This window comes from Colletotrichum lupini, chromosome 4 (genome assembly GCF_023278565.1).
Source record: "Colletotrichum lupini chromosome 4, complete sequence".
In the NCBI taxonomy this organism is placed as follows: Eukaryota; Fungi; Ascomycota; class Sordariomycetes; order Glomerellales; family Glomerellaceae; genus Colletotrichum; species Colletotrichum lupini.
The window spans coordinates 883,801-907,668 of NC_064677.1; the positions used below are offsets into that span (position 1 = coordinate 883,801).

A 23,868-nucleotide genomic window follows, 5' to 3' on the forward strand; every position below is an offset into this window, starting at 1 on the left:
TCGAAGGCACCGACGCCAAGCCCGCATCATGTAGTTGAGTTTCGACCTAATAAGAAAAGCCAGGATGGGCAAGGGCACAACCACTGAGAAATCGAGAATTAGAGTTGTAGTCGGGAGGGAATGGAGTCGGACTCCGTACCTCTTTGGCAAGGGAGAACGAACTCATACCATGCACTCACGCACTATGATTCAGTCAGGTCTTTGCGGAGTAGACCGCCGAGAGATTCAGGTCCACTGATAGGCAAGATCACACGATCATCGATGGCGTCTTGAATCTCAGCAGATCAACAGTAAAACAAAGTGAGATTATAGAAGGGTATCCAAGGTATTCAGTATAAACGTGCAAAAAATGGCAGCGAACTGCAGCCGTGCATGGTGCGGACTAGTAAATGGTTCCTTGCTCGCACCCGGCAGATCCAAAAAGTGGTATTATTGAAACCCTGGCGGGATGTCCCGCGATCCACAACGCCCAAGAACACCGATTAAAGTTTCAAGCATCGTCTTCAGAAAGCTGTCCCCTTCGTTGGTTTGTCGATCGTTTTATACTCGCTTGAGTGTCGAGATTCCAAATCGTTTACGCTGGTGTTGGATTCGTACTGGACGTTGACGTTTGTGGTTCTGACGATTCCGTTGTATGTCATAATTTCCTCTTCAGAACCCGATGGAGAGACACTGCGTATTTCCGTGCAGTGCGCTCTTGAGCGCATCTCTTTGAGTGTAATATCGTTGCTCTCTTGCACCCCAGTAGGATTTCGCAATGAGCCGGTCGCGTATTTCCCGTAGTATCCTTTACCGGTCGTCTTCTTCGTCGTGCCGCCGAACAGCTTCGGCATCCATCGGCGGAACAGAGGGCGCAATGCAGGAATACAGGCACAGAAAATGGCCAGATTAACCTCAACGGTAGAGCTCACAAGGCCAATGTTGTGGAAGTGATCGGTTCCTGGAGGTGATGGGACGAAGAATAGCTTGTAGATCTGGATGACTCGGATGACAGCAACAACCGTTACTCTATTAATCCGAACACAATCAGCTTTGACCAATGGTTATTGTCACTTGAAATTATCACTTACACAAGACCCATAAGGAAAACCCCAATGACTGCCATTTTGGCCGCCAAGGGCATTTTGAGCCCGAGAAATATCCAAAAGGGCAAGGCGAGTACCAGAAGGTCCGAGACGATCGTGATACAAGATGCAATGACGTGAAACGAGTTGTCGACGCATTTTGTGCCTGGCTGGCCTCGCAGAGAAAAGTCCCAGTTGGCTTCCATAGGTAGGCATTGGAATAAGGCGGTAAAGAACACGGCGACTGCGTGGCATGCGTTGAAAATGTTGAGTCCGATGATAGCGGTTCGAACGCCTCGCTTTTGGCCTCCTAGTCGAAGTAGAAATACCAATACCGATGCTTTGACCAAAGCGAGCACTGGATTGTAGGCCATCTGTACCAAGAAGTTCCACCACAGCCCGGCCTTGTTATCGAAATCCTTGGGGACATTTACAGCTCTCCATCCGAAATAATTGAGTTTGACAACTGAGTTCCGGCAGTGTCAGCTTGCTGGCTGGGTGGTCATTTCTTAAACATAGTTCTACTTACACATGAACAGAGGAGGTGTCATTAAGACTGCAAAGAGCTGTTTAACCATTAGCTACATCTTCACCCAAAATCACCCCCGTATGTTCGTACCAAGGCTAAGCCACATAGCCAGTCATCTAATAAATAGTCTATGGTAAGCTTCAAGCAACAACGAAGTTATGCTGACATCATACCTAGTCCCCATTGACGCGTGCTTATCCGACCGTATGCCCGCAGGCCAAAGGTGCAAATCGATAGAGCTGGAAAGAAGAAAATGATGATGATTGCAGTCTCCTGGAGTGGAGGTGTGGGTATCGTCAAAACATCGGGATGCGGCGGCGCGCCTCGAGGTAGTAGATGAAATGGCATCTCGGCCGGCCAGATCTTTGAGGGGATCCGCTTCGGAAAGGTCGATTAGTTGCAAGAACGTGCAAAAGACTCGGACTAAAGGTTTGCGGCAGGCAGTCGGGACGGAGCGACTGGGACTAAGATCACCAGTGGAAGAGGAAACCCGGAGAAGAGGCAACAGGTCCCATCGCAGCCTTATGGGAATCGGGAAATCTTTTAATGTTCTATACTCCGTACCGAAATCTTTTTGCTGCCCAAGACTTTCTCGTTTCGTGCGGATTAATAGCACCAAGACGAAATACGACCTTTCTCTATATTAGCCAACCAGCACCAAATGGCAGATCTCGACACACGGATCCGACAGCCTGCCGCCTAGAGGAGCTGAGCAAGTCAAAGTTTTCGGCTGACCCGCGGAAGGATCCCCTCTTCGGTCTCTCCCTTCATCATCTCTGATCAAGAGGGATCGCCCTTCCATTCCCCATATTCGCTTGTTATGCAGAGCGCCTCACTTCCCCGGGCCAATGAAGTATGCCAGCACATTCCAAGACACGCATTGTCTGGAGGGATCCGAAATCTGCAGTGGGCAGGGTTCAGAAAGTTACTCAGAGTGGTTTGAGATGAACAGAGGGCAGACAAAAGGGCCAAGTTCGACCAACCAGTTCCCAACCTGAACCAACAGAGTTTACAGGCAACAGAGAGTCAGTGACTAAAAATGCGTACGTCTACGGTTGGGGTGTGTATCTTTGCAAAGAACAGGAAAATGGATCCTAGCTGCGCCGAGCTTGACTAGCAGCCGTGGCGTTCCGTTGAAGAAGGCGGCGCAGAAATCCTCCGAGTTCCCACCCGTTCGACTGCCTTGAGCGGCGCAGATTTTCCAAACGGCCGGTGGGCAGTATGGTCGCTCGGTGTGATCATTGTCGGGGTCCGGGAGACCAATTTGGGCTGCTCATAGATCAAAGAAGTGTTCGAGTCGTTGTCAAAGGCGCACGGTTGCTGACGATATTACTCTGATCGGGTCTATCCCGAGAGTCTTGGTATCGATGAGGGGCCCTCAGTGCGTGATTTTGACTTCACAAGTGCATTCTAGAACGATAAGAAGCTCCAGAGCACTCGTTTCCAGGTTCAAAAAAACCTCCCTGCGTTGCCGACTTCTCTTTGACGTGGATGTCAAAATAGGCGGCTTGGCAAAGTGGCAAGGGAATAAGCTAGTGCCCCTGAGATGATGCAGGACCGGCGGGACATTGTGCCCCGAGGAGGGGCCAGTAGGCAGCCAATGCCATTGAAGAATCTTTGGATTCCACTCCAACATTGAACTTTTCGGCTGCTACGTTGCAGTTGCGAGAGGAGCTCTGATAGTCTTGCCGAGTTTGCAACTTTTGGAGTTGGAGTTGTGTGTAGTAAGGTAGTTTCATCTCATATCTAAACGAACCACAGACGTTGAAAAAAGGATGGCCTCCGCAAAATAAAGCCCAACTTCTACAGCGCGGCTCCAGGTAAGGCTATTGAACCAACCCGCAGCAAACTGCCGCGAGTGCCGTGAATATGCCGCTGTGTGTCGACGGAAACGGCGGTTTACTGCGTACTAGGAAGACGTTGGGGGTGACTTGGGGGCTAGACAGTAATTAATTTCGCCCAAACCCTGGCCTGCCAAGTCTTCGTATACAGGCATCCCTGCTAGGCCATTGCGAAGCCCCAAGGAAGCAGAAATCCCATTCTCCATCGGCTCGGCTGGGAGTGAGAAGCCACCCCTCGAGGATGATCATCCTGCTTTTTGGTCCTTCCAGGTGCCGCTTCTTTGATAGCAGCTCCTGGCGATGGGGTCTTCATTTTGCCTATACGGACATAAGATGCGCATCGGGTAGCCAAGGCCATGTTCCTCGTGGCGATAACGTGGATCCCGGCAACCTGGGAGGCATCATGCGGCTGATAACCAATAGCTTGCAAATGCTGCATGTAGCCACGTGTGGGGGGAGACTCGGGGGAGAGAACTGACAGGACATGGAATGGCCCGAGGCCGTTGATGATCATGGACGTATATATCTCCAGAGGAGGAGCACGTCCATCGTGAACTCTTTTTCCTTGTCCCTCTCCTCATCCCACTTGCATCCAACTTGCAAGGATCCTTAATCCTCTTCGACAAGCAGATTTCCCTTCTTGTCAAGATGCCTTCTCTCGGAAGAGCTCTGCTGCTCGCCGCGGCCATGCCGCTGGCCAACTTCGTCGGAGCCCAGAGGCTCGTCGTCGATGGTGAGACCATTGGTAAGCTACTTCCTCCCCCAGAGTCACCCTCTGCCGATCTCATCAACATCCATACTGACCACGTTTCCCAGATGCCAACGAGGCCACTGTTGCCCCCGCCGCCGAGGAGTTCCCCGAGGCAGACATCCCCGAGGAGACCATCCAGTTGACTGATGCCGTGCTGGCCAACCTCACCCAGCTCGAGCTCAGCAACATTTCGCTCTTTACCTTCGCTGACGCGACAAATATCGAGAAGCGCACTGAGCCCAACAACAAGTGCAAGCTCTTCCCCGGCGACTTCTTCTACCCTTCCGAGCCCGTGTGGAAGGTCTTCAACCTCTTGACTGGCAACTCCCTCATCAAGACGGTTCCCCTCGGAGCTGCTTGCTACGCTGGTGAGCACTACGATGCCGAGAAGTGCCAGTACCTCCTCGACAACTGGACCAACTCCGACACTCAGTAAGTTACCTTGCCTTGACTGATACCAGCACCTCAGACTAACATCCCAAAGCGATGAGGATCCTACTTCAGTCATGTCCCCTCTCTACCAGGGCTCTACTTGCCAGCCCCAGAACGCCGCCAACAACCGCACTTGCGAGATTGGTGGCTTCCCCCTCTACTCCGTCAAGGCTACCAACGTGGCCCAGATCCAGCTTGCCGTCAACTTTGCTCGCACCCTTAACCTGCGTCTCGTTGTCCGCAACACTGGTCACGATTTCTTGGGCAAGAACACCGGTGCCGGTTCTCTGTCCATCTGGACCCACAACCTTAAGGGTCTCAAGTTCATCAAGAACTACAAGTCTGCTGGTGGCTACGAGGGTCCTGCCTTCAAGCTCGGTGCCGGTGTCCAGGTCTCTGAGCTGTACGAGGCTGCCAACAAGGAGGGCTACACCGCCGTTGGCGGCGAGTGCCGCAGTGTCGGTGTCACCGGTGGCTACATTGCCGGTGGTGGTCACTCCCCCATGAGCCCCGTCGCCGGTCTTGGTTCCGACCAGGTCCTCAGCGTCGACATTGTCACCCCCGACGGCCGCCACATCACTGCTGATGACAAGACCAACAGCGAGCTCTTCTGGGCTGTTCGCGGTGGCGGTGGTGCCACCTGGGGTGTCGTCACCTCCATGACCGTCCGAGTCTACCCCAAGACCCAGTTTGCCGGTCTTACCTGGAGCCTCAACACTGCCGAGAAGAACATCTCTTCCACCGTCTTCTGGGCCGCCATGGAGGCTTACTGGCGCCGCTTCCCCGACTTCTCTGCCAAGAAGACCTACGGATACTCGACTCTCTTCCCCGCCGGTAACGGTGCCTACCTCTGGAGCATGCGCCCCTGGTTGGTCCCCGGCATGAACCTGGCCGACTTCAAGGCCATGGTCGAGCCTCTCTTCACCGAGTGGGCTGCCCTCGGCTTCAGCGTCGAGCCCGAGTACTTTGAGCACGACAACTTTTACGCCACCTGGAAGAACCACTTCCCCATGGAGAGCGTCGGTACCGACACCGTCCGTACCGCTAACCGTCTCATTCCCAAGGCCAACTGGGAGGACCCCGCCCTCCTTAACGAGACTATCGCTACCCTCAAGGGAATTATCACCGAGGGCTCCGCACTGATCCAGTACAACATCAACGCCGCTGCTCCCTCCGACGTCACCGCCAGCTCTGCCAACCCAGCCTGGCGTGAGGCTCTCATGTTCGCCATCATTGGTGGCGGCTGGAGCGCTACCGCTACCCAGGAGGAGATCAAGACCGCCAACGTCCGCATCACCCAGGACTGGATGGGCCGTCTTCGCAAGATCACCCCCGGCGGTGGTGGCTACGGCAACGAGGGCGACGTCATGGAGCCCGACTTCGGCCAGGCCTTCTTCGGCTCCAACTACGCCAAGCTGTACGCTCTCAAGAAGAAGATTGACCCCTGGGGTGTTTTCTACGCCCCCACCGCCGTCGGCAGTGAGGACTGGTACATTGCCCGCCAGGAGGATTGGCTCACCAAGCAGACCGATCGCCTGTGCAAGAAGTAAATACAGCTTAATCTTAGTTGATGATGACGGACGTAGCAAGCACGGAGTTAAGGGGCCGGCTTTAGTGTATATACCTAAGTAGACTCATGTATAATCGCCTTCTCTTCACATGTCTATATCGCTCGCACGTCTATTGGATAAGGGCATGTGTCCTGGCATGGACTGCTCATAGAAACATTTGTTATCTGACCTATATTCATTGGCATTTGAAGTCAGTACCTGTGAAAAGAGTTTTAAAGCCGATGCTAGTTGGTGTGACGTCTTGAATTATCCAGTGATGACCATTGCCCTGAAGCGTTGACGCTGGGCCAAAGATTCATGTCATGGCTTCGGGTGGGGTGAAATGACAGTCGTCGAAGGCCTGAGAGGTGCCATGAACCTCCCTCGCTGTGAATCCTTGACCATAAGAAGTCCTCGTTTGGCCAGACACCCGATTCAGACTATCACAGCGCTATGAATATCCGGTGCCATTGCACGGCTTCATCGGTTCGTGTCCGGATCCGTTCCGGACCTCAAACCCCAGTGATCTCCGTCTCCTCCGATATCCGCAGCCCCGTAAACAAGGCTTAGTCGGTCTCGACTGTCCATATCCAAATATTAATAGGAAAATTGATGTGCTCAATGGAGCTGAACGGACCTTAACCTGGCCTCTTGGCTACCTGTATGCAACAGGCGAGAGCGGCACGGTGAAAACGCGATCAAAAGAGGAAGCTCGGAAAGGTTTAGTAAGAGGCCAAATTTAGACTTCGATTGAGTTTCCGCGGTGACAGGATTACCATGGTTGCAGCGCTCGACAGTGCTTTTAATCATTGGAACGCATGATTGAAAATTACACCATCAATTGCCGTTTCCCTCCTTGTCTATCCCTCGACTGACCGTCGCCATACCCAATTGCACGCACGAGACTCAATACGAGAGTCGATGCGGTTCTCATGCGCGTTGACTCGGGCGACATTGCTCATTTCGGCAGTTCACTGGAGATCCTTGCTGTCCTGGGGATCCGAACGTTGCCCTGGCGGTGGAGTGGTCGACCTTTCTCGCGATTTAAGCTTGTCCGCCAAGCTTCCAAGGCCTCGTGTTCACGATGGACTCCTCCAGTGTTGGACGTCTTGCCTTGGCCCGTTGCCGTCATTTCCCTCTTTTCTGGGAATATTCTATGTATAAGTAGATGAGGTAGGTAGCGATGACGGGTTTGGGGAATCGTGGAGATCTTCTTAGGGTGTCGCTCCTCTGCACGAACCGCACCGCCAATTTCCACCGACTTTCGATACGATGATGTCGCGTGCCGCCGCAGCGCTGCTGCTTTCCTTTGGAATATCGTCGGTTCTCGGGTCGCTCCGATGCTTCAATGATGACTTGGCCGCTATTGAGACGCCGATCATCGCGCTTCCGGCCTACGTCAAGCGTCAAGAGTCCAAGCCGGTCGACGTGTACTTTCACGTCACCAGCACCGTGGCCAACAAGGATAGAATCACCGACGCAGTCGTCGATGCCCAGGTAAGACCTACTGACGCTCTCACCAAAAGCCAGTACTGACCGAATCCCACAAGTTTGAGGTCCTGCACTCAACGTACCTCAAGTACGGCTTCGAGCTGAATCTCGTCAACGTTTCGCGCATCGTAGATGACGTCCTCGGCAAGGGCTTCTACGAGGAATCCGGCATCGGCATCCCCGACTTTGAAGGCTACGTCGCCTGGCGCACCGCCACACGCCGCGGGGGCTACGATGCGCTCAACGTCTACTTCTTCTCGGATCTGGGTGTCAGCCTTGGCGGACAGTGCGCGCTCGCAGGTGTCGTGCAGGAGGGCAGCCAACAATTCTATACCGATGGATGCTGGGTCAACGGCGACTCCATGCCTGGCATGACGCCCCGCAGCGGCAACGACACGACACCGCGGAAGGGGCATGTTGCTATCCATGAGGTCGGGCACTGGTTTGGGCTGCTCCATACGTTCCATGGACGTTTCTGTGAAGGGATCAATGATCAGGTTGCCGATACGCCTGCGCAAGCTGGTGGGAGCTCGGGGTGTCCTGTTGGAAGGGACTCTTGCCCTGATTCGCCTGGTTTGGATCCCATTCACAACTTCATGGATTACTCGGATGACACTTGGTGAGTGAATATGCAGTGATCGAGGCTCTCCGATTGGAGTCGAAGATACTGACTGTTAATCCAGCACGACTGAGTTCACTCCTGGACAGGAAGAGCGTATGCACCAGCAGTTCGATGTGTATAGAAGATGGCAGGGTTAAATTTTGGTGGTATGATGGCGGGATGTTGCTATTTTTCTACCAGTGTTCGGGTTTCTCCATCACTAGCTTCATGCTCCGACCCGAGGATAATGAAGTCATGAGTATTAATGCGTTAAGCACCTCAAGTGACCTGGTTCGATGCTTGGACTGTACAACTCTACCTATCTCTCAAAGTCTGCAACGCCGTCTTCAGGGCTATCATTAAATGTCCCGGTGTAATTAAAGTGCCATATTGCCGCGGGCAAAGATTACAGAACGTTTTGAAAGAATATCTTCATCGAACTTCGGTAAGAAAATGCATTGTCAAGGATCTTCTCCGCGACTCTAGGCAGAGAAAGGAGGACGGGATGGGGCTTATTCGGGCCCGAAAGCATCGTCGGCCTCGCCGGGTCGGCGTGACCACCATTCTGACGGACACTCAAGGCAGCTCAGGCGTGAAGAGAGTCTCCTTCCAGGTTCTGAGGCTGGCAAGTGTAATAAGTAATACGAAGCTTATGCGCAGTGCTTGTAGACTTGCAGGTTTATAAGTACTAAGGATGCGCCCGCAACCTTCGGTTCTGCCGTGTTGCGACACAACGATAGCAGCAGCCAGGGGACGAGGGATGCTTCTGGGTTGCAATATGAGGGCTGCTCTCGTAGCTCCAGCAGGTCAGAATGCCGGCTTGCGGCGTCCGTCACACCGAAGACTCTTGGCCGTGTACACAAAGTGAGTATGCAGCGAGAGTCCGATGCGCCACTTCTAGCCTTACGTCGCCCTATGTGGCGCCTGCAACAGAAATCATTGGCTGTGTAGTTCGAGGCATCCGATTGCCTTTCCAAGGATCCTTTCGTTTCTGCCTTGGGATTATGGAATATTTCACGACTGACATTTGAGTCATTCACCTTGCATGCGAGGTATTTCAATGCGGGCTGCATGGTTTTCGGCTCTGCATTTCTCAGGACGACTCTCCCTCTTAGGGCGTTCAGGCAGAGTCGAAGGCATACTTTTCCAGAGTCGCACGATTAAAGAGGCCTATGATGATTCTGATCGATATAATCAGCGTGAATCCTTCCTGGAAATGGATTCTTGATTCTTTTGCTCGTAGTGACAGGGTCACCAAGCCAACTTGCGTCTGCCAGTTTCTCCTGCAACGTGAACATGGATCCACTGTCTATCACAGCTTCGATCATCACCCTGATCGAGGCATCGGGTATCGTGAGTCAATTTTAAAGTCTATAGTCTAATTTCAAAATGTAGTCTAACGAGGTGTACTTCGAACATTGCAGCTCACAAAGTCCTTGCATGGCTTCATTCATGGTCTGAAGACGGTGGATGCCAGGGTCACTAGGCTCTGTGAGGAGCTCAAGAACCTGACGAATCTGCTGGAAGCAGTGGAAGGAGCCTTGAAAGATTGCCGATCCTACGACCTTGCAAAGGTTGAAGAAGACCTGCTGCAACAAAGCGATATCGCGCTTGCAGACTGCCAGACTACCCTGAATGACTTGAAGATGCTCATCGAGAAGATCAAGAAGGCGGCAAGCTCTCGAGCTCTTGGATGGAAGATCAAAGCCATGTTCGACCTCTCAGTCCATGGCAATGAATTAGTGACATTCCAAGAGAAGATTCACAAGTCTAATGGGGCTTTGCAGACGATATTTCACACCATCACTGTGTCAGTATTTTCGTCAATCTGTTGATTTATGCCCCCCCCCCCCCCCCCCCCTCACCCAAACCTAGTTAGAGTCGCCTTGCGCTGAAGCCGGTCAACTAATCCGTCAAATCATAGATCGCTTTCTCTCAAAAGCAAAATGTCCCACACTCTGATCATGGACGAATTATTCAGATTGAGGCAGTCTATCGACCGAGCTCATGAAATATCGGCAAAGCCATCCGAAGTGTTTACGCACAGCTTCAGTCGCCTATCCGACGCAAGACTTTCTAGAAACCTGAAAGCTCTGGCGAAAGCGGCCGATGGCTTTTACTCTACTGCAAGCTCATCTGCCGGCACATCCCGGGGAGACCACAGCGACAGAACCTGGAAACCCTCATCATCCGCCGGTTTCAGTGGGCCAGGTCATCTTTCATCGTTCCAGCGAGAAAGAATAGAGCGATTCATCGTCGACGGTCGAACTCGAAACGGATCCATGACTCCACAGCTGCTTCCGCAAGTAAATACTTCGTTCCACAACCTGTCACCTCCAGAAACTTGTTTTTCGCCAGTCAAAAGCAATCCTCCAGCTCCAGATGACGGGGATGAACTAAAAAGTCTAGAAGTTGCTGCCAGTGGAGACAACAAACTAGAAGAAGAAGATGAAGAAGATGATGATGATGACGAAGCTGCGTTCAGTAGGGAATACATTCTCTGCATTCGCCAGATTGCGATTGAGAGCATCAAGGCTCGAGACTTCACCAAAGCTGGTGACCTATTGGAGAAAGCTCTCGCACGATGCGAGAAAGCTACCGCAGACAAGGAGGAGTACTGCCAGAGTAGCTACATCTCGATGCGCAGCCTCAAGGTCCAGCTTGCCATTTGTTACTTCTTCCAGGGCAACTGGAAGTTGGCTGAACCTGTCGTTATGGACTTGGCCTCTTCCAAGTCCAGCAGGGATAGTGTGGTGTGCAACTTATTGCATGCTCTGGCACTTGCGTACTTGTCTGAGTATTCCTTTGACATAGCTCTTGACACCTGCAAGCAAGCACTCAGGGGACACGCACGATTATCCAAGCTACGCAAGACCGATGTTATCATGCAAGACTTGAACAATAGTTTAGGGTTGTTGGCTACGACGTACGACATGACTAGCGACTACCTCAGCGCAGAAGTCTTTCGACGCAGGCTATCACCGGGATTCAAGTACCGGCATCCGGCCAATGTTGCGGATTTCCTTCAAAATCACTCTGACTTTCTCACTGCGGCCCTGGGCCCGTATACCCTCGATCCAGCCTGTGTGGTTCTACCAGACTCTCCGATAGGACAGCCCAGTGAGCAGGATGCCACCACGAGCTCACCATCTGAACAGGAGGTGTCACAAGTCCGATGGGATGGCTGGGGAACCATCAACCATCTCCCCTCGAATCTACGACTCAACATGGCAAATCACCGTCGGCTCGAAGTTGATACGAGCAAAATAGTAGTCGCACGTTCGAGATCGTGCACCATCGAAGGCCACACAGTCGATGGGAGTTCGCCGACGGAAACAATCCCGACAAGCCCTGCGACAACAGCATCTTCACCCAATACCACACCTGAGAGTTCTCCTGTGTATGGTCGAATCGCTCGTTCATTCAGTGCCATGGGGTTGAACAGGTCAATAGCTAGGTCAGAGCCTGGTCTTGGCACCGTTTCCGAGCTATCACTGCCATGCGATTCTCGCCGACAAAGCACCCGAGATACCAGACTGCCTCTGCGTTTGAACCGAGAGACCTGGAGTGCAATCGAACTGGAACGCCCTGCAATGCTTCCAGCGGCAAGGCATACAGAAAGGTGGGCATGGATAAGAAGTTGGCGGATGCCTCAATCCGACGGTGTGCTCGAGGAGAGACGCCGGCCTACCAAGCTCCAGAGACGATCTGCGACTCGAGTCCCGGGGCGAAGTGTGACTGTTGGCGAGTGGTTCACTCCCGCAAAATGGTTCCGTACTGGTCGAACCGTTTTGAGGCAGGCAAGTTCCTATCATCGCGTTGTAGTAGCTGCGGAACCCCGGCGTATGCCTGCCGGACCAAGATTCCCAGAACTCAACGGCAATGCTGTATCGGAGCTGGGAATTACTAGTCCTACTCCGGAGCTCGAACAGCATCAGTCGTCGCCAATCTCAGCTACACCTCAACAGGTACATTTCTACGTATCACACTCTCGAGACAGATCAAACGCAACGGCACTTACGGAAGTCCGTGAGCTGGATGCAACCCCGGCGATCTCATGCGTGTCAAACAATGCTACCCAGATATAGGCACAATACGCCTTGGGAATCTCGAGCTCATATTCAATATTGGAAGGATAATGAGACCGGTCTCCTTGGAAGTTTCACATAGATCAGCCACCATCCAGACGATGCAGGGCATCAAACCAAAGTAGGGGCTTGACTATGAGCTTAAAGTCATGGTTATTTCAATAGTCAAATACTTAGCCGGGGATTTTCTGTAGAGAAACCACCCCGATTTTTTCATAATACTCAAGTAATGCTTTCTCGCATGAGGTGATAGGCACGTACTTCATTCCCAGCGGTGCCGCATCGTGATCTTGAACGACCATCACGGCCCGGAGAACGCCGGGCCCCACCAGGCCGTTGCTGCCCGGATCGCTGTCTCCACTCTCATCGGAGATGGCCCCATAGAGCGGCGGGATGACGTCGCAACCCGCAATCTCGATCTGGGCCAGTCTTTTCCCATTATCTTTATTTCTTTTCACCCACTTGGATACCACGTCCCATCCCACCATCTCCCTCCCGCTGGTCTCTCTCCCCACGTGCTCCATCACGAAACCAACCAGCTCGAAGAGTGTGAGGAGATGACTCTAGCTCACCCAAAGAGGCATTTTCCCACCACTCACTCCCCAAGGCGTAATCTGAAACCCAAAGCCAACAAGAGAGCAGCTCGCTTGCGCTGAGTGGTCAAAGCTAGCCAGGAGGACTCTCCCCCGCGTGGCGCATCTTTCACACAACTTTTGATGTGGCTGCCAACTTCCAGGATTTTGTCATTGCGCTTGATGATGCCGCTGCGCAGGGGTCCTCGACGGGGGTCCTCCCCGGCTGCCTGACAGCACCTCGAAGCACGGCAGCCTATGGCATCGCGCCTCGACGCCTCCATCACGGACCCGTATGACGTATCCATGGGCATCTTCAGCCACACGTACGCACATGCGTAGTAAAGTAGGAGAAGGGATGAGCGAGTGACGACTCTGATGATGAAGTGTGTGCGAGGGAGCTGCTGGTGGTACTGGTGCTTGGGCTCGGCTGGGCCTTTTGGATGGACGTATATCAGGCTGATGGCCCACGTCGTGTTTCCCATCCGTTTATGGTGTTCATCTCGTTGATCTTATTGCACACTTGATTGTACTTTCCATCATCATACAAACAGTCAAAATTACCACATCTCTTAGTACTCTTTATCAGAATCCTTCATAATGGCAGAGTGGGCAAAACAAGCATACAACACCCAGTACGAGAAGTGGGTTCCATGGCTCGAGGACGTCTACCTGAGATGGTTCACCAAGGACAACAAGGCCAGCTACGCGACTAAGGGTAAGCCACCAACGCCTTCACGAACCTCTCCCATCACACTAGTACCTGGGCTAGTGAGTAGCCGTTAAGAATCCGTGCTAACGTGTTCGTGTTCAGATACCCTCGACAAGAGCAAGGTCACTGGCGTCGAGCAAGTCGACACTCTCCAAGACGGCGTGCACAACCTCGCTGCCGGCCAGGTCGGCCAGGGCGGTCTCCTCCAGCCCGTTGGCGATATGGTCTCCGAGGAGGGTGTCAACCGCGCCGAGCGCCAAGGCAAGGATGACGAGGGCGGCTACGTGCCCACCGCTGTCCCCGGCTCGGGTGCGCTGAACCAGGCGGGCAGCGGTGTGGCCGAGGGCAGCAAGACCGTTGCTGGCAAGACCACTGAGGGCGTCAAGGGCGCTGGCGGCTTCGTCGGTGGCCTGTTTGGCGGCGGTGCTGGCAAGACCAAGCCTGAGCAGAAGTAAATACCCCATCAACAACAAATATCGACTCTGCGAGGCCGGAAGAGCTTGCACCTTGTTGGCAGCCTCTACACTTGCACTTGAACGGGGGAACGCAGCGTTTTGATGCTGTCCTTGGATTACTGGCGTTAGATTGCAACGGAATTTTGTCGATTAGCTCTGACCACAATACCCACATACGGTCTTTGAATTGAAACTCATCATAATTACAATGCCTTGTCTTAATAGCTGTGACATATCAAATTTGCATAGCCCATTTTAAGCAAACAATATTCCCGCTTCTGGATGCGGCATTGACGAAGCAGCTATTGGTTGGCTTACTCTCATAAATAAATTGGTAGAGACCGTTTTTGCTCCTCTGCATCTCTGGTTGGCGGGACTGAATGTTGGTTCATGACCGTTTGCTAGCCTTTCAAGGTTGTAACAAACAGGCTCATATCTCTAGAGTCTTCTCATTTCAAATTTCCACCATCGACCTGATTCCTTCTTCCTTCTCCCTTCACTGAGCCTTCCGTTTCCGATTCGCTCCCTCCCAAGATGAGTGACCAGGTCCATCAGCCCGGCCATACTGGCGCTCGCTCAATAGCAAGCCCAATCGCCCTGGCTAGAAAGCTCAAGAGGAGAATATCCTACGTTCGATCTGATATCAAAGCCAGAATGTCTTCGAGTGCGGCCGTTCCCAAGCTACATGTATTCACCGGCAGCGATTCCTCAGAGACCCTCGTGGCGCCCGACGAGATATATCGCGCTTCCGTCGAAGACCTATTGGGCGACGTATCTCACCATCACAATCACAACTTACACAGGCAATCCCTTGTTGACCGATCGAGTCTGGGTTTACTGGGCAGGCTTCCAAAAGAGATCCGAGAGATCGTATATCAAGATCTATGGCGTATGTCTGGCTTTGGTCTGCACATCATCTTGACTGAAGCCGGCTTTGGACATTCCCGGTGCTTACTTGAAAGACTCGAGTCTACCATCGTTGAGGGAGATGACGCCTGGGAATTTACTTGGATGGGCTCTGATTCTGATGCCAGAGGGTCAGTATCGCTTTGGTACAAGCGAGAGATGTCAGCGTGGTGTGATCACTGGAAATGTCAAGAGGCGAGGGATGAAAGAGAGATATGGCGAGATATTGCGCGGCGCCGAATAGGTCACGGAGTCTCGGTCGGCTCTTCTTCGCCGTATCTGCCCATGATGCTGACCTGTAAGACATTGTAAGTTGAACTTCCCACTTGAGAGTATGGAGAGCGCTTACAAAACTCCCACACATTATTACAGTCACTTACATAAAAGCATATAGATATGCCGAATGTTCCTCATCAATCTACAAGTCTACCGAATTCACCATCACCGACATCAACCTAGCACGGAACCTCTTCGGTGTCCGATGGAAGACGCCCATCAGTCACCCACTCCGGCGCATCAACTTCTCTTTCAGGCGCCAGGCAAACCAAGGGAGCACGTTCGAGCAGTGGGTAGAATCATGGAGCGCTATCCTGCGGCTCCTCGACACTCCACAGCTGATGACTGTCAATCTCTGGCTGGACAGTGACATCTACTACGAACGATACTGGTTATCCGTGACCGGCAACGTCCTCTGGCGGGTCCCGGAAGCGCTGGCCCACAAAGTCGCCGTCAGCCTTCCGCCGGACGGGCATGGCGACCGCATTGCGGGGGCCGCGTGGCTGACGGGCCTAGACGAGGTGCCGTGGGCGGCCTCTAACACTGGCGTGCGCTCGCTGAGGCGCGAGGGAGGCGAAGTTGTTAATCCTGAGGTGAGACGGGCGCGGTCTTGACTTTGCGGGGGAGGATGGACGGGTCTGGAACTTTTGGGTTTCTCCTACCCGACCTTACGTGAGAGGAGGGAAACATGTGAGATTGGCCCGACGGGATGGGTGCCTTTTGAAGTGGTGATGGGACGACGCATGGGATGTGATAGCCTGGGGGGGCTGAGAATCGGTCTAGATTTGTGTAGCCCGGGAGATGGACGGCGGGATAGCCAATGATTTCGTCTCGTGTATCTGGGAGATCTGCTCTGCCGGCATGCGTTGGACGTCGATGATCCCCGTCATGAAACTGCGAGACGCCTCATGGGCTGAAGTGCTGTGGCCTAAGAGCTTGCGAGAAGCTTGCTAGGGAGTGCCGCGGAGGGGATCCCAGGTATCCATCATCACACCCTATCCGGCGGAAGCGAAGGAACACTTTGTCGCGTTGGCGAAGTGAGCGAAAGGCACGGCGGGAAACTCTAAAGTCGGTCCATCGTCCTGTCAACGCCCAGAGGTTCGATTGACGTGCGCGTAAGCTCTGGACATCATCCGTACTCAGTGAAGTGTAGTCTACATGTAGTGTTGTGTAGTATCTGTAACGAAAGAACCCTTCAGGTACCGTGAATGTAGCCCGGTGCGTCTTCGGCGAATTCACATAGGCAACTTCGGTATTCATTGTCAATTGGTTGGAGGCAGTAGTCTCGGAGCTTACGCCGCCTCATCTCTCGGTCGAGTAAGAGAGCTTGATGGTGGTGATGTTGCAACGATGCGGGGTACAGGTAGCTTCCGGTCAGCGACAAGATTGCAGAGAAGACTTCGTCGTTGCCAGCCTGTCAGGATCTTGGCGTGAGCTTGTCAACACGTTATGGGACGGTGTTTCTCGTTCGTTTGCATAGCTGATCCGTCACTGCCTCGTTTCGACACGGCAACGGAAGCGGACGGAATGTTGTAGTTCAGTATCCGTACAACAGTACGCGGAGTTCACATTATCACCGGATAGCGCGGATCACAATCGTTGTCTATCAAACTCAATGCTGAAAGTAATTGGCCAGGGGTTCGGGGAGCATTTCCTCCGAAAGCGATAGAAAAAAGCTTGGGATATTGAAAACATCGTGAGGGTCCGAACATCATTGATTGAAGATGATCCACCGGACAAAGTGGGATAGGGAGGGATCCCGGCCGGTGCAATTCATATCCTGCCCCAAGTCTCCGGAGCTCGCGACATGTGTTCGACGCCCGCAGAGAGACTGGGTGCCCGGCCGATATGGGCCGCCATGATACGACTCTTTGATGAGGGTTGATAATCACGATGAGTTAGCCTGTCAGCTGCATTCATCGAACCATTTCTTCGCACTTCCCGGTTCTTCCCCGTTCCAAGAACCTGCATTAACGCGTTCGGTTCTTCGGAAGGGGGACCGTTTTGGAGACATCTAAGGATCTCGGATAGAATGCCAAAGACTCTCTCACAAGCTCGCAATTGCCTCTCTTCTACTCCGTACAGGGGAGAGAGAGCTTTCGGTTCACGGCCGAGAGTGGGAAAACGGGGTTCCATGCGATAGACAAGACAGCACCAGCGCAGGCGGGACCCCCCGGGGGCTAGTTTCGCGAAAACTTCCATCAGGGACGGCCGAAGTGGGCACAACAGGCTTGACAAGATCGGAATCCAAATGGCTGATCGGCGTTCTGACAGCAACTTGCCTGGTCTGGCAGACGCAAAAGCGACAGGAGGCTCTGCTTGGGTCTTCTTCTAGCGCCTATATCGCTCTCATACCCGGAGCCGGGGGCGTTGCTTAGACGCTGCATTGCGAGCTAGTATAGTATAGAAACCCCTCGAAAGTGGGAATTCTGCCTTGGGTCAGAGCTTCTATGCATATCTACCGACTTTTCTAGAGAGCCATGGAAATCAGGTTTTCAATGATCCGGACGACAGAGGAAAGAACCGGCCTAGCTCAACACGGCGAGGGGTGATGTTTCGGGACGGCGTGAGCCAGAAGTTCAGAACTAGACATGCAAGCCATTGGAATTTCCCAAGTTGGGCGCAAACGCTGTGAGAAACTAGCCAGACCCAAGATTCTGTGCCTTTCTTGGCGCGTGTACAAGGAACTTTGGTGCAGACCCCATCCTTCTGGCGGGGGTCGCAAAAGCGAAGCTATTCGCAGTCTTGGAGCATTTCGACAGAATGTAACCTCACCCTGACCACTAGCCTTAGCACCGGCAGCAGCACCTGCCACCTCACCGAACCCATAGCAAACCTGTCTACTAGGGGGTCGATGGTACCTCGCCATTAAGCTACCTGCAATCAGATAGGGCCGCCGAGGAGCGAGACCGCGTGGAGGCTGGAGGCTTGTCTTGAAAGGTCCCGAAAGCAAGATTCTTGCTGCATGGCCATGACTACGCCGCGGCGACTTCCTGTCATTCTCTCACACATCGTGACTCGAGAGGGATTTCATCTACATCTCGCAACATCGGACCATATTGGCCTTATGCTTCTAACCTTTTTCTTCCTTGCTGGGCTTGCTGCACGTAAGCCTACCCTGTCGGCCGTTGGCTCCCACATGAGCTACGTTGCCCCGCGGCGTGGGCCCTCCGCCTGCCGGAGAGTGTGGACGAAAGTTGGATATAGCTGCCGTATCCGGATGTACCGTCCAAAGCGAGGAAAGAAGCGGGCGTGTTCCACGATGCCCCGAAACCGCGTTGCCGGATATAGTACGAAGCAGAGGATGGGGGAGTTGCGCCCGCCACGTTCCCCATTTCAGCCACATCCGACAGCATGTCGTTGGAGGGGTTAACAATTACACTAAAGATATGCCTCGCGCATGGGCAGCAAGGAGTATAAGCGGCGTGCGTTTGAGTCCCTTGAAGCTCATCCTCCTAGTCGGAGAATAAAGGCAAGCTCCGGGCTGGAACTTGGAAGTTGGAAGGGCTGGACCTCTATAGACCTTTGAGGGACCCTGCGACTCGCGAGAGGCATATCTGTATAATCAAGTTACACAATCCGGAGGAACCAGGTGCATCGAAGCTACGGATTCTAGGAAAGCTGTGTTAATCCTGACGCTGGTACTGCACGGCCCAACGATGTTTCGCAGGGGTCTCAACGGCGCCAGTCAGCAATGCGTCAAACATGAGTGTTCTGTGCTCGACTCTGCATCAACCATGTTGCCCTCCGAGCGTTTGTCAGTTTCCCGCCCAAGACACAGGTGAGGCTGGCGCAAGAATGTGGCACAGAGGCTATTGCTTACGCCATCACCTGTCATGTGAGAGGAGAGGCACAGAGGGCAAGCGGCATGAAGCAAGATCCGCAGATTCGTGAGCATCCGTAGAGTCAAAGATTCCGCAACCGTGTACCGGCGCCGGTTTGTGCGGGGAGGGGCTGCTGCCGACAATCCACCAGCCTCCCCTCTCCGTCCGTGTAATGGAAAGGATCAGGGGAGCAGCGGAGGAACAGAGTTGTGGCAGGTAGCTTGCTGTCAAAGTCGATGTCTGGATCACTGGTGCGGAGGGCTAGCAAGTTGTGCGAGGCCGGGATCAGGAAAGATATTCGGTCTGGCATATAGCAAAGAGGGAGTGAGAGGTGAGGTCCTGGAGTACTGGGGGTTGGTGTCATCGGAAGGGTATGGTACGACGCCTAATAATCTCTATCTCGGACTAAGCTCACGATGGCTACACTGTATCCGTGACAAACAGTGGCAAGCCGAGTGCGGGGGAGCGATATCCCTGGAGGCTTTGGAGATATCCGTACAAATAACTTGGTATTAGCAAACAAAGATGCGACGGACGAGCCCCTGTCGGTTGGCGCCGAAGGGAACGTTCACTATTCACTGCAACTGGGCTGGTCGGTGCTTCTCGAGATTCGCGCCGTTGTGACGATACTCTGCCCTTACCCTGTTCCTATATCACGAGGCATCTATAGCCTGGTGGGAATTTGACGACAGTCGACACCGCATCATTCATCAAGGTCCACGTTGCGAATCTTGTTCTGCGGCACCCACGCGCACCGCCAGGGCCAGCGAAGCTGGAACCACTCTGCCAAACGCCGACGATAGTGAGGTGCCATTGTAACCCCCTTGACGCTGTCATGACGTCCCGCCTGCTACCTTCTGCTTTTCTGTCAACGATGACACGGGCCATGTTAACGGCAGCGAGGATGGAGAACAGGATGAACGCACCTCCCGTCGTCGCCTGGCTGTCAGCTCTTGTGTGAGATCAGCCTGCTGTCAACAGTGTCGCATTGTGAGGTGGACGATGAGCAGTCAAGGACCGGGAGGGCACGGCGCGATACGTGCCATCAACGGAGTGGACTTTGACCGCCGCCCTGTCAGTCAACCGGTGCTGCTTTTCCCACCGCTTTTGAGGTCAATGACGGGTGATGTGACGGCCAGTACTGTAGGAGACAGAGCGAGAAGCCCCGGGGTCCGCCAAGGTCGCGCCTCCGGAGCTCTTGAGATGATCTGATTTGCGGCATGGCGCTCGCCTTGCATCATGTGAATGCAATGATGAGGTTAATTGTCTCTACGTTGGATCCTCCCAACACCCAAAGCCCTGGATCTAGAGCTTCTTCTCCTACAGAGTCTCAGCTTGACTTGCATAGCTGAGTTGTCTCTGCGCCGGCGATGGAAAATCCCGCTGCTTAGGCCAAAACTTAGCTCAGCTCACCCAGGATGAGGGCTGCTGCTAATCGACGTCGCATTGGGGGCGGCACATTTAAAAGTCTCCCCGCGGTAGGTATTTGTTTGCTTGTGCTGGTTCTGCACCGCTCGGCCCTGTGCGAGTCTGGCCAAGATTGAAGACCTAACACCCGGGAGGAGGGGACGACGAGTATCTGTCGACTTACACTTCAACTCCAAGGCTGCATCCTCTCAATGGGCTGGTCTTGGCACTTTCAAAAGTTCGAATGAACGAACAATAGTCGAGGCAGAGCTCTTGTTAACCATTGTATATGCTTCCCATGGAAGCCTTCTCCTGGCGATGTTTCCCTCTAAAACGACAACCTTCCCCTCCCCGTGAAGATCCTTGCGATGCGCCGCCCATGTCGTTCGGGCCCATGCTTTCTTGGCGTAGCTCTCGACAGAGTATCATTAAAGGAACTCCGTCGACGAGGATGGTAACGAGCGGACAAGCTTGAGCCATTGGACCGCCTCTATTCGGTGATTGGGATTCCTTTCTTCGTCTGTCTGACAACTGTGTAAGGATGTTGCAACTACACCATTAGGGCAGAGCAACGATATTTTTTTCAGGATTTCTGTCCCACGCTGAGACATGCGGCAGCCTCTTCAGCCCACGGCCCTCGTGGCAGCATCTCCCAGGAGGACAAGCGTGGGAGTGGGAGGAATGCAACGTCGGCGAGGGGGGATAGAGGTCTGACTATTGGATGCGGGCGGGCTTACACCGAGGCGGTGACTGCGTAGATTCAAAGTGCATAGTGGCGGCGGCATTGTTGAACAGGTTTGCGTACACCAATATTCCCAAATCGTCTTCGCCTGGTATCTGCTCTCGGTATGCTTTGCACCCGAGATGAAATTCTCGGCGTTTTTATTTCTCAAATCAATGACATCGGGACTAAGAGGAGGTACGGTGACAATAAGCTTCATGTACGGAGTAGCGGCTTCAGGCAAGGCATATAATTTAGTAGACAGCATGGGAGATTGCGATGAAATAAAACCGCGCTTCTCTTTGAACCACTGTCGGTTGTCGTTAGACCACTACGCTTCTCCGAGTCGGGCAGCTAGAAAGCGGACATGAAGGGGGGAAGACGAGGGGGAACAGTGGCTGTCTTGGACTCTTGGTATCGTCGAGCGTTGCTTAGCATCAACGAGAACGAACGAGAGTGGTCGCTTGATTAGCGTCGACGAACCCAATGTGCACAACATTGGCATAGCGTGGCATCCTATCGCATCTTGCCTTGCCTTACCTTTGCCTTGCCTTGAACCATCCTACACAAGCCAAGCTATCTGCATGGGCAGAGATTCTGTCCCTCCCCGGACCAGTAAGACACGTCCTCTAGGCAATGGAGGGGTCGGGGTTGAACCAGATAGTTTAGCCTTCATTCCTTGTACTTGGGGAGCGGGTTGGAATGCTGCCGGGGGTCCGGGGGATTATCGTGGCTTTCCCCAGAACGAGGGGGAGAGGTTCCGCATGCGTCGGCGACAGAGGCCAAGATAGAGAGTCAGAGTCATGTCTTGTTTCCGCATGACCCCTCTACGGTAATTCTATCTTCTGCTTTGGGACAGAGTGCCCTCGACGATGGAGTCTCTTCTCCTGCTTCAGGTAATCCGTCAAAGGCTGGGTTCTGAAGGGTTACTTGTCTGATAATGCACACGGATAGGACTCTGCAGCTCAGCTCCTACATCCAATATTCAATATTCCACACCGCATCGAATGGTGGCTCGTTCAATGGCTTGGTGTAGGTTCGCCGGGGCCGCATGGATCGCCGACGCAAAAGCAACCAGCCGCGCGCTATTCATCTTCCCCAGATTCTGGAGCTGGCAATTGTGGCCGTGCTTGCAGCAGAAGTGCGCCCATACCGGTATCCTCTGGATTACCTACATCCCCCTCAACTTTCAGGAATGGAAATCATAGTTCGGCCCCTCCCCGCCATCCCCGGGCAAGCCGGGGTCTCATAGCCGTCTGACCTGGTCGCAGCCGGGACCCGGGGCGTCTGTTGGCCGCACGCAGTACCACGTTCGGGCGCTATCCTGTGAGACTTGGCTTGCTATGTGTGCTCCCACGCTGCAACATGCTGTTGGCTGTTGGCTGAGAGGAATGTCACGGGTGGGTGTGTTCGTGCTTCAGCCTGCTTGAGCTGGTGATCAGTTACACTCGACTGATGGATGATTCGGGATGGCCGCGCTGCTTTGTGGTTTGCAAAGTGAAATGGTCAAAAAGCGGCCACGACGATTGCTCCTGATGCGGGTGTGACGTTCGGGTGTCATTGAACCAGCAAACCCGTTGAGGCTGCAATGACTCTGAACAACTCATCGTATGTGACCTCATATGGCTCGAGGCCGTGGTAGACGGGAGATTTGTTGGTCGAATAAGATGAGCCTGGTTAATATGGGAGACGTATTATGACTAAGAAGCGAAGCAGAAAAGCCAAGTTTCTGCCCTTGTCTTGACCTCATGTCTGATCAAATCGCGTGTGCGGTTCGTTAGTCGTCGCACGGGGGAGTCCAATCAATGACCGTTTCGCAATTCCATTTCCTCGCAGTCCCGTCAATGCCGTCGGGACTGGAGGAGCTGTAGAGTAGTGAATATAGACAAACCGCATACGTACCGGCGTATTTGTACCGCACTGTATTACTCCTACGTCGCTCACAAGAATCAAGGTCCTGCGTCTTCTCTCAAGGTCCGTAGGGAACGCGCCACTTGGCCAGCCGAGCCGCCCTGTCTGAGTCCTGAGCACTTGCAGTATGAATGTGAGCCGGTCCAAGAGCGACTGATATTGTTCGGAGGCCAAGAGGCTTGGGAGACGAATGCTCGGAGCGCGGCCGGATCGTGGTACCTTGGCGGGTATGGGCGGGGTGGAGTCGACAGAGTCCGCTTCGGACGCGCAACACCACCTTCGGTTTTGGTTGCTTGAATATTGTGCAAGTTCGCCGCTGTATCCATAGCGGCCGTTGTTGAGCCTCAAGGTCTGCTTCCTGTTGGCTAGCCCGGGGCATGGCGCGCCTTGTCTTACATGATGGACTCTCACCGGAGGACCGCACCCCTCCACACGAGCTTGCACGTTTTTCTCACCAGCATGGGATTGTGGGCCTGGAGAAGGAACGTCGAAGGCGTGGAATCATGAATGGAGACGGCGGCGGCGGTGGTGGTTGAGGCGGATCCGGAGTCGGGTGCTGTTTTGAGGTCCTATGCGGCTATGCCAGGCTTGAGCTGTGGAGTTTCCCTGCAAGTAAGGCGAGATAGTTGCATGTCAAGATGGGCCAATGGCTTTACGATGGCTTGAGAGTGCATCTTAGATATCATGATGCTCAACCGACTTGGTGTGGTTTGTAGACAGTGCCTGCCTATGGTGAG

General features: G+C 53.5%; 6 protein-coding genes across 6 annotated transcripts; 3 read left to right on the forward strand and 3 right to left on the reverse strand.

Annotated features, from left to right (window-relative positions):
• Nucleotides 1-503: 503 nt before the first annotated feature.
• On the reverse strand, nucleotides 504-1,615 carry CLUP02_07373 (uncharacterized protein; the record flags this gene model as incomplete). Its single annotated transcript, XM_049286368.1, has 3 exons — nucleotides 504-1,008; nucleotides 1,071-1,530; nucleotides 1,594-1,615. The coding sequence occupies 3 exons, from the start codon at nucleotides 1,613-1,615 to the stop codon at nucleotides 504-506; spliced, it is 987 nt and encodes a 328-aa protein (XP_049143511.1).
• A 2,467-nt stretch (nucleotides 1,616-4,082) lies between these two features.
• On the forward strand, nucleotides 4,083-13,382 carry CLUP02_07374 (uncharacterized protein; the record flags this gene model as incomplete). The annotated part of the gene is made up of 22 exons (XM_049286369.1): nucleotides 4,083-4,179; nucleotides 4,251-4,617; nucleotides 4,670-6,154; nucleotides 6,340-6,378; nucleotides 6,443-6,505; nucleotides 6,607-6,828; nucleotides 7,072-7,294; nucleotides 7,386-7,664; nucleotides 7,718-8,277; nucleotides 8,342-8,393; nucleotides 8,461-8,542; nucleotides 8,592-8,872; nucleotides 8,929-9,123; nucleotides 9,211-9,410; nucleotides 9,519-9,612; nucleotides 9,684-10,069; nucleotides 10,184-12,288; nucleotides 12,348-12,468; nucleotides 12,601-12,956; nucleotides 13,022-13,134; nucleotides 13,175-13,245; nucleotides 13,307-13,382. The coding sequence occupies 22 exons, from the start codon at nucleotides 4,083-4,085 to the stop codon at nucleotides 13,380-13,382; spliced, it is 7,467 nt and encodes a 2,488-aa protein (XP_049143512.1).
• A 137-nt stretch (nucleotides 13,383-13,519) lies between these two features.
• On the forward strand, nucleotides 13,520-14,086 carry CLUP02_07375 (uncharacterized protein; the record flags this gene model as incomplete). Its single annotated transcript, XM_049286370.1, has 2 exons — nucleotides 13,520-13,637; nucleotides 13,734-14,086. The coding sequence occupies 2 exons, from the start codon at nucleotides 13,520-13,522 to the stop codon at nucleotides 14,084-14,086; spliced, it is 471 nt and encodes a 156-aa protein (XP_049143513.1).
• A 1,191-nt stretch (nucleotides 14,087-15,277) lies between these two features.
• On the forward strand, nucleotides 15,278-15,882 carry CLUP02_07376 (uncharacterized protein; the record flags this gene model as incomplete). The annotated part of the gene is made up of 2 exons (XM_049286371.1): nucleotides 15,278-15,300; nucleotides 15,387-15,882. The coding sequence occupies 2 exons, from the start codon at nucleotides 15,278-15,280 to the stop codon at nucleotides 15,880-15,882; spliced, it is 519 nt and encodes a 172-aa protein (XP_049143514.1).
• A 5,240-nt stretch (nucleotides 15,883-21,122) lies between these two features.
• CLUP02_07377 (uncharacterized protein) lies at nucleotides 21,123-21,781 on the reverse strand (the record flags this gene model as incomplete). The annotated part of the gene is made up of 2 exons (XM_049286372.1): nucleotides 21,123-21,530; nucleotides 21,761-21,781. The coding sequence occupies 2 exons, from the start codon at nucleotides 21,779-21,781 to the stop codon at nucleotides 21,123-21,125; spliced, it is 429 nt and encodes a 142-aa protein (XP_049143515.1).
• An 881-nt stretch (nucleotides 21,782-22,662) lies between these two features.
• On the reverse strand, nucleotides 22,663-23,817 carry CLUP02_07378 (uncharacterized protein; the record flags this gene model as incomplete). The annotated part of the gene is made up of 5 exons (XM_049286373.1): nucleotides 22,663-22,752; nucleotides 22,814-22,893; nucleotides 23,011-23,489; nucleotides 23,543-23,700; nucleotides 23,788-23,817. 5 exons carry the CDS (start codon nucleotides 23,815-23,817, stop codon nucleotides 22,663-22,665), a joined length of 837 nt encoding a protein of 278 aa, XP_049143516.1.
• Nucleotides 23,818-23,868: the final 51 nt, after the last annotated feature.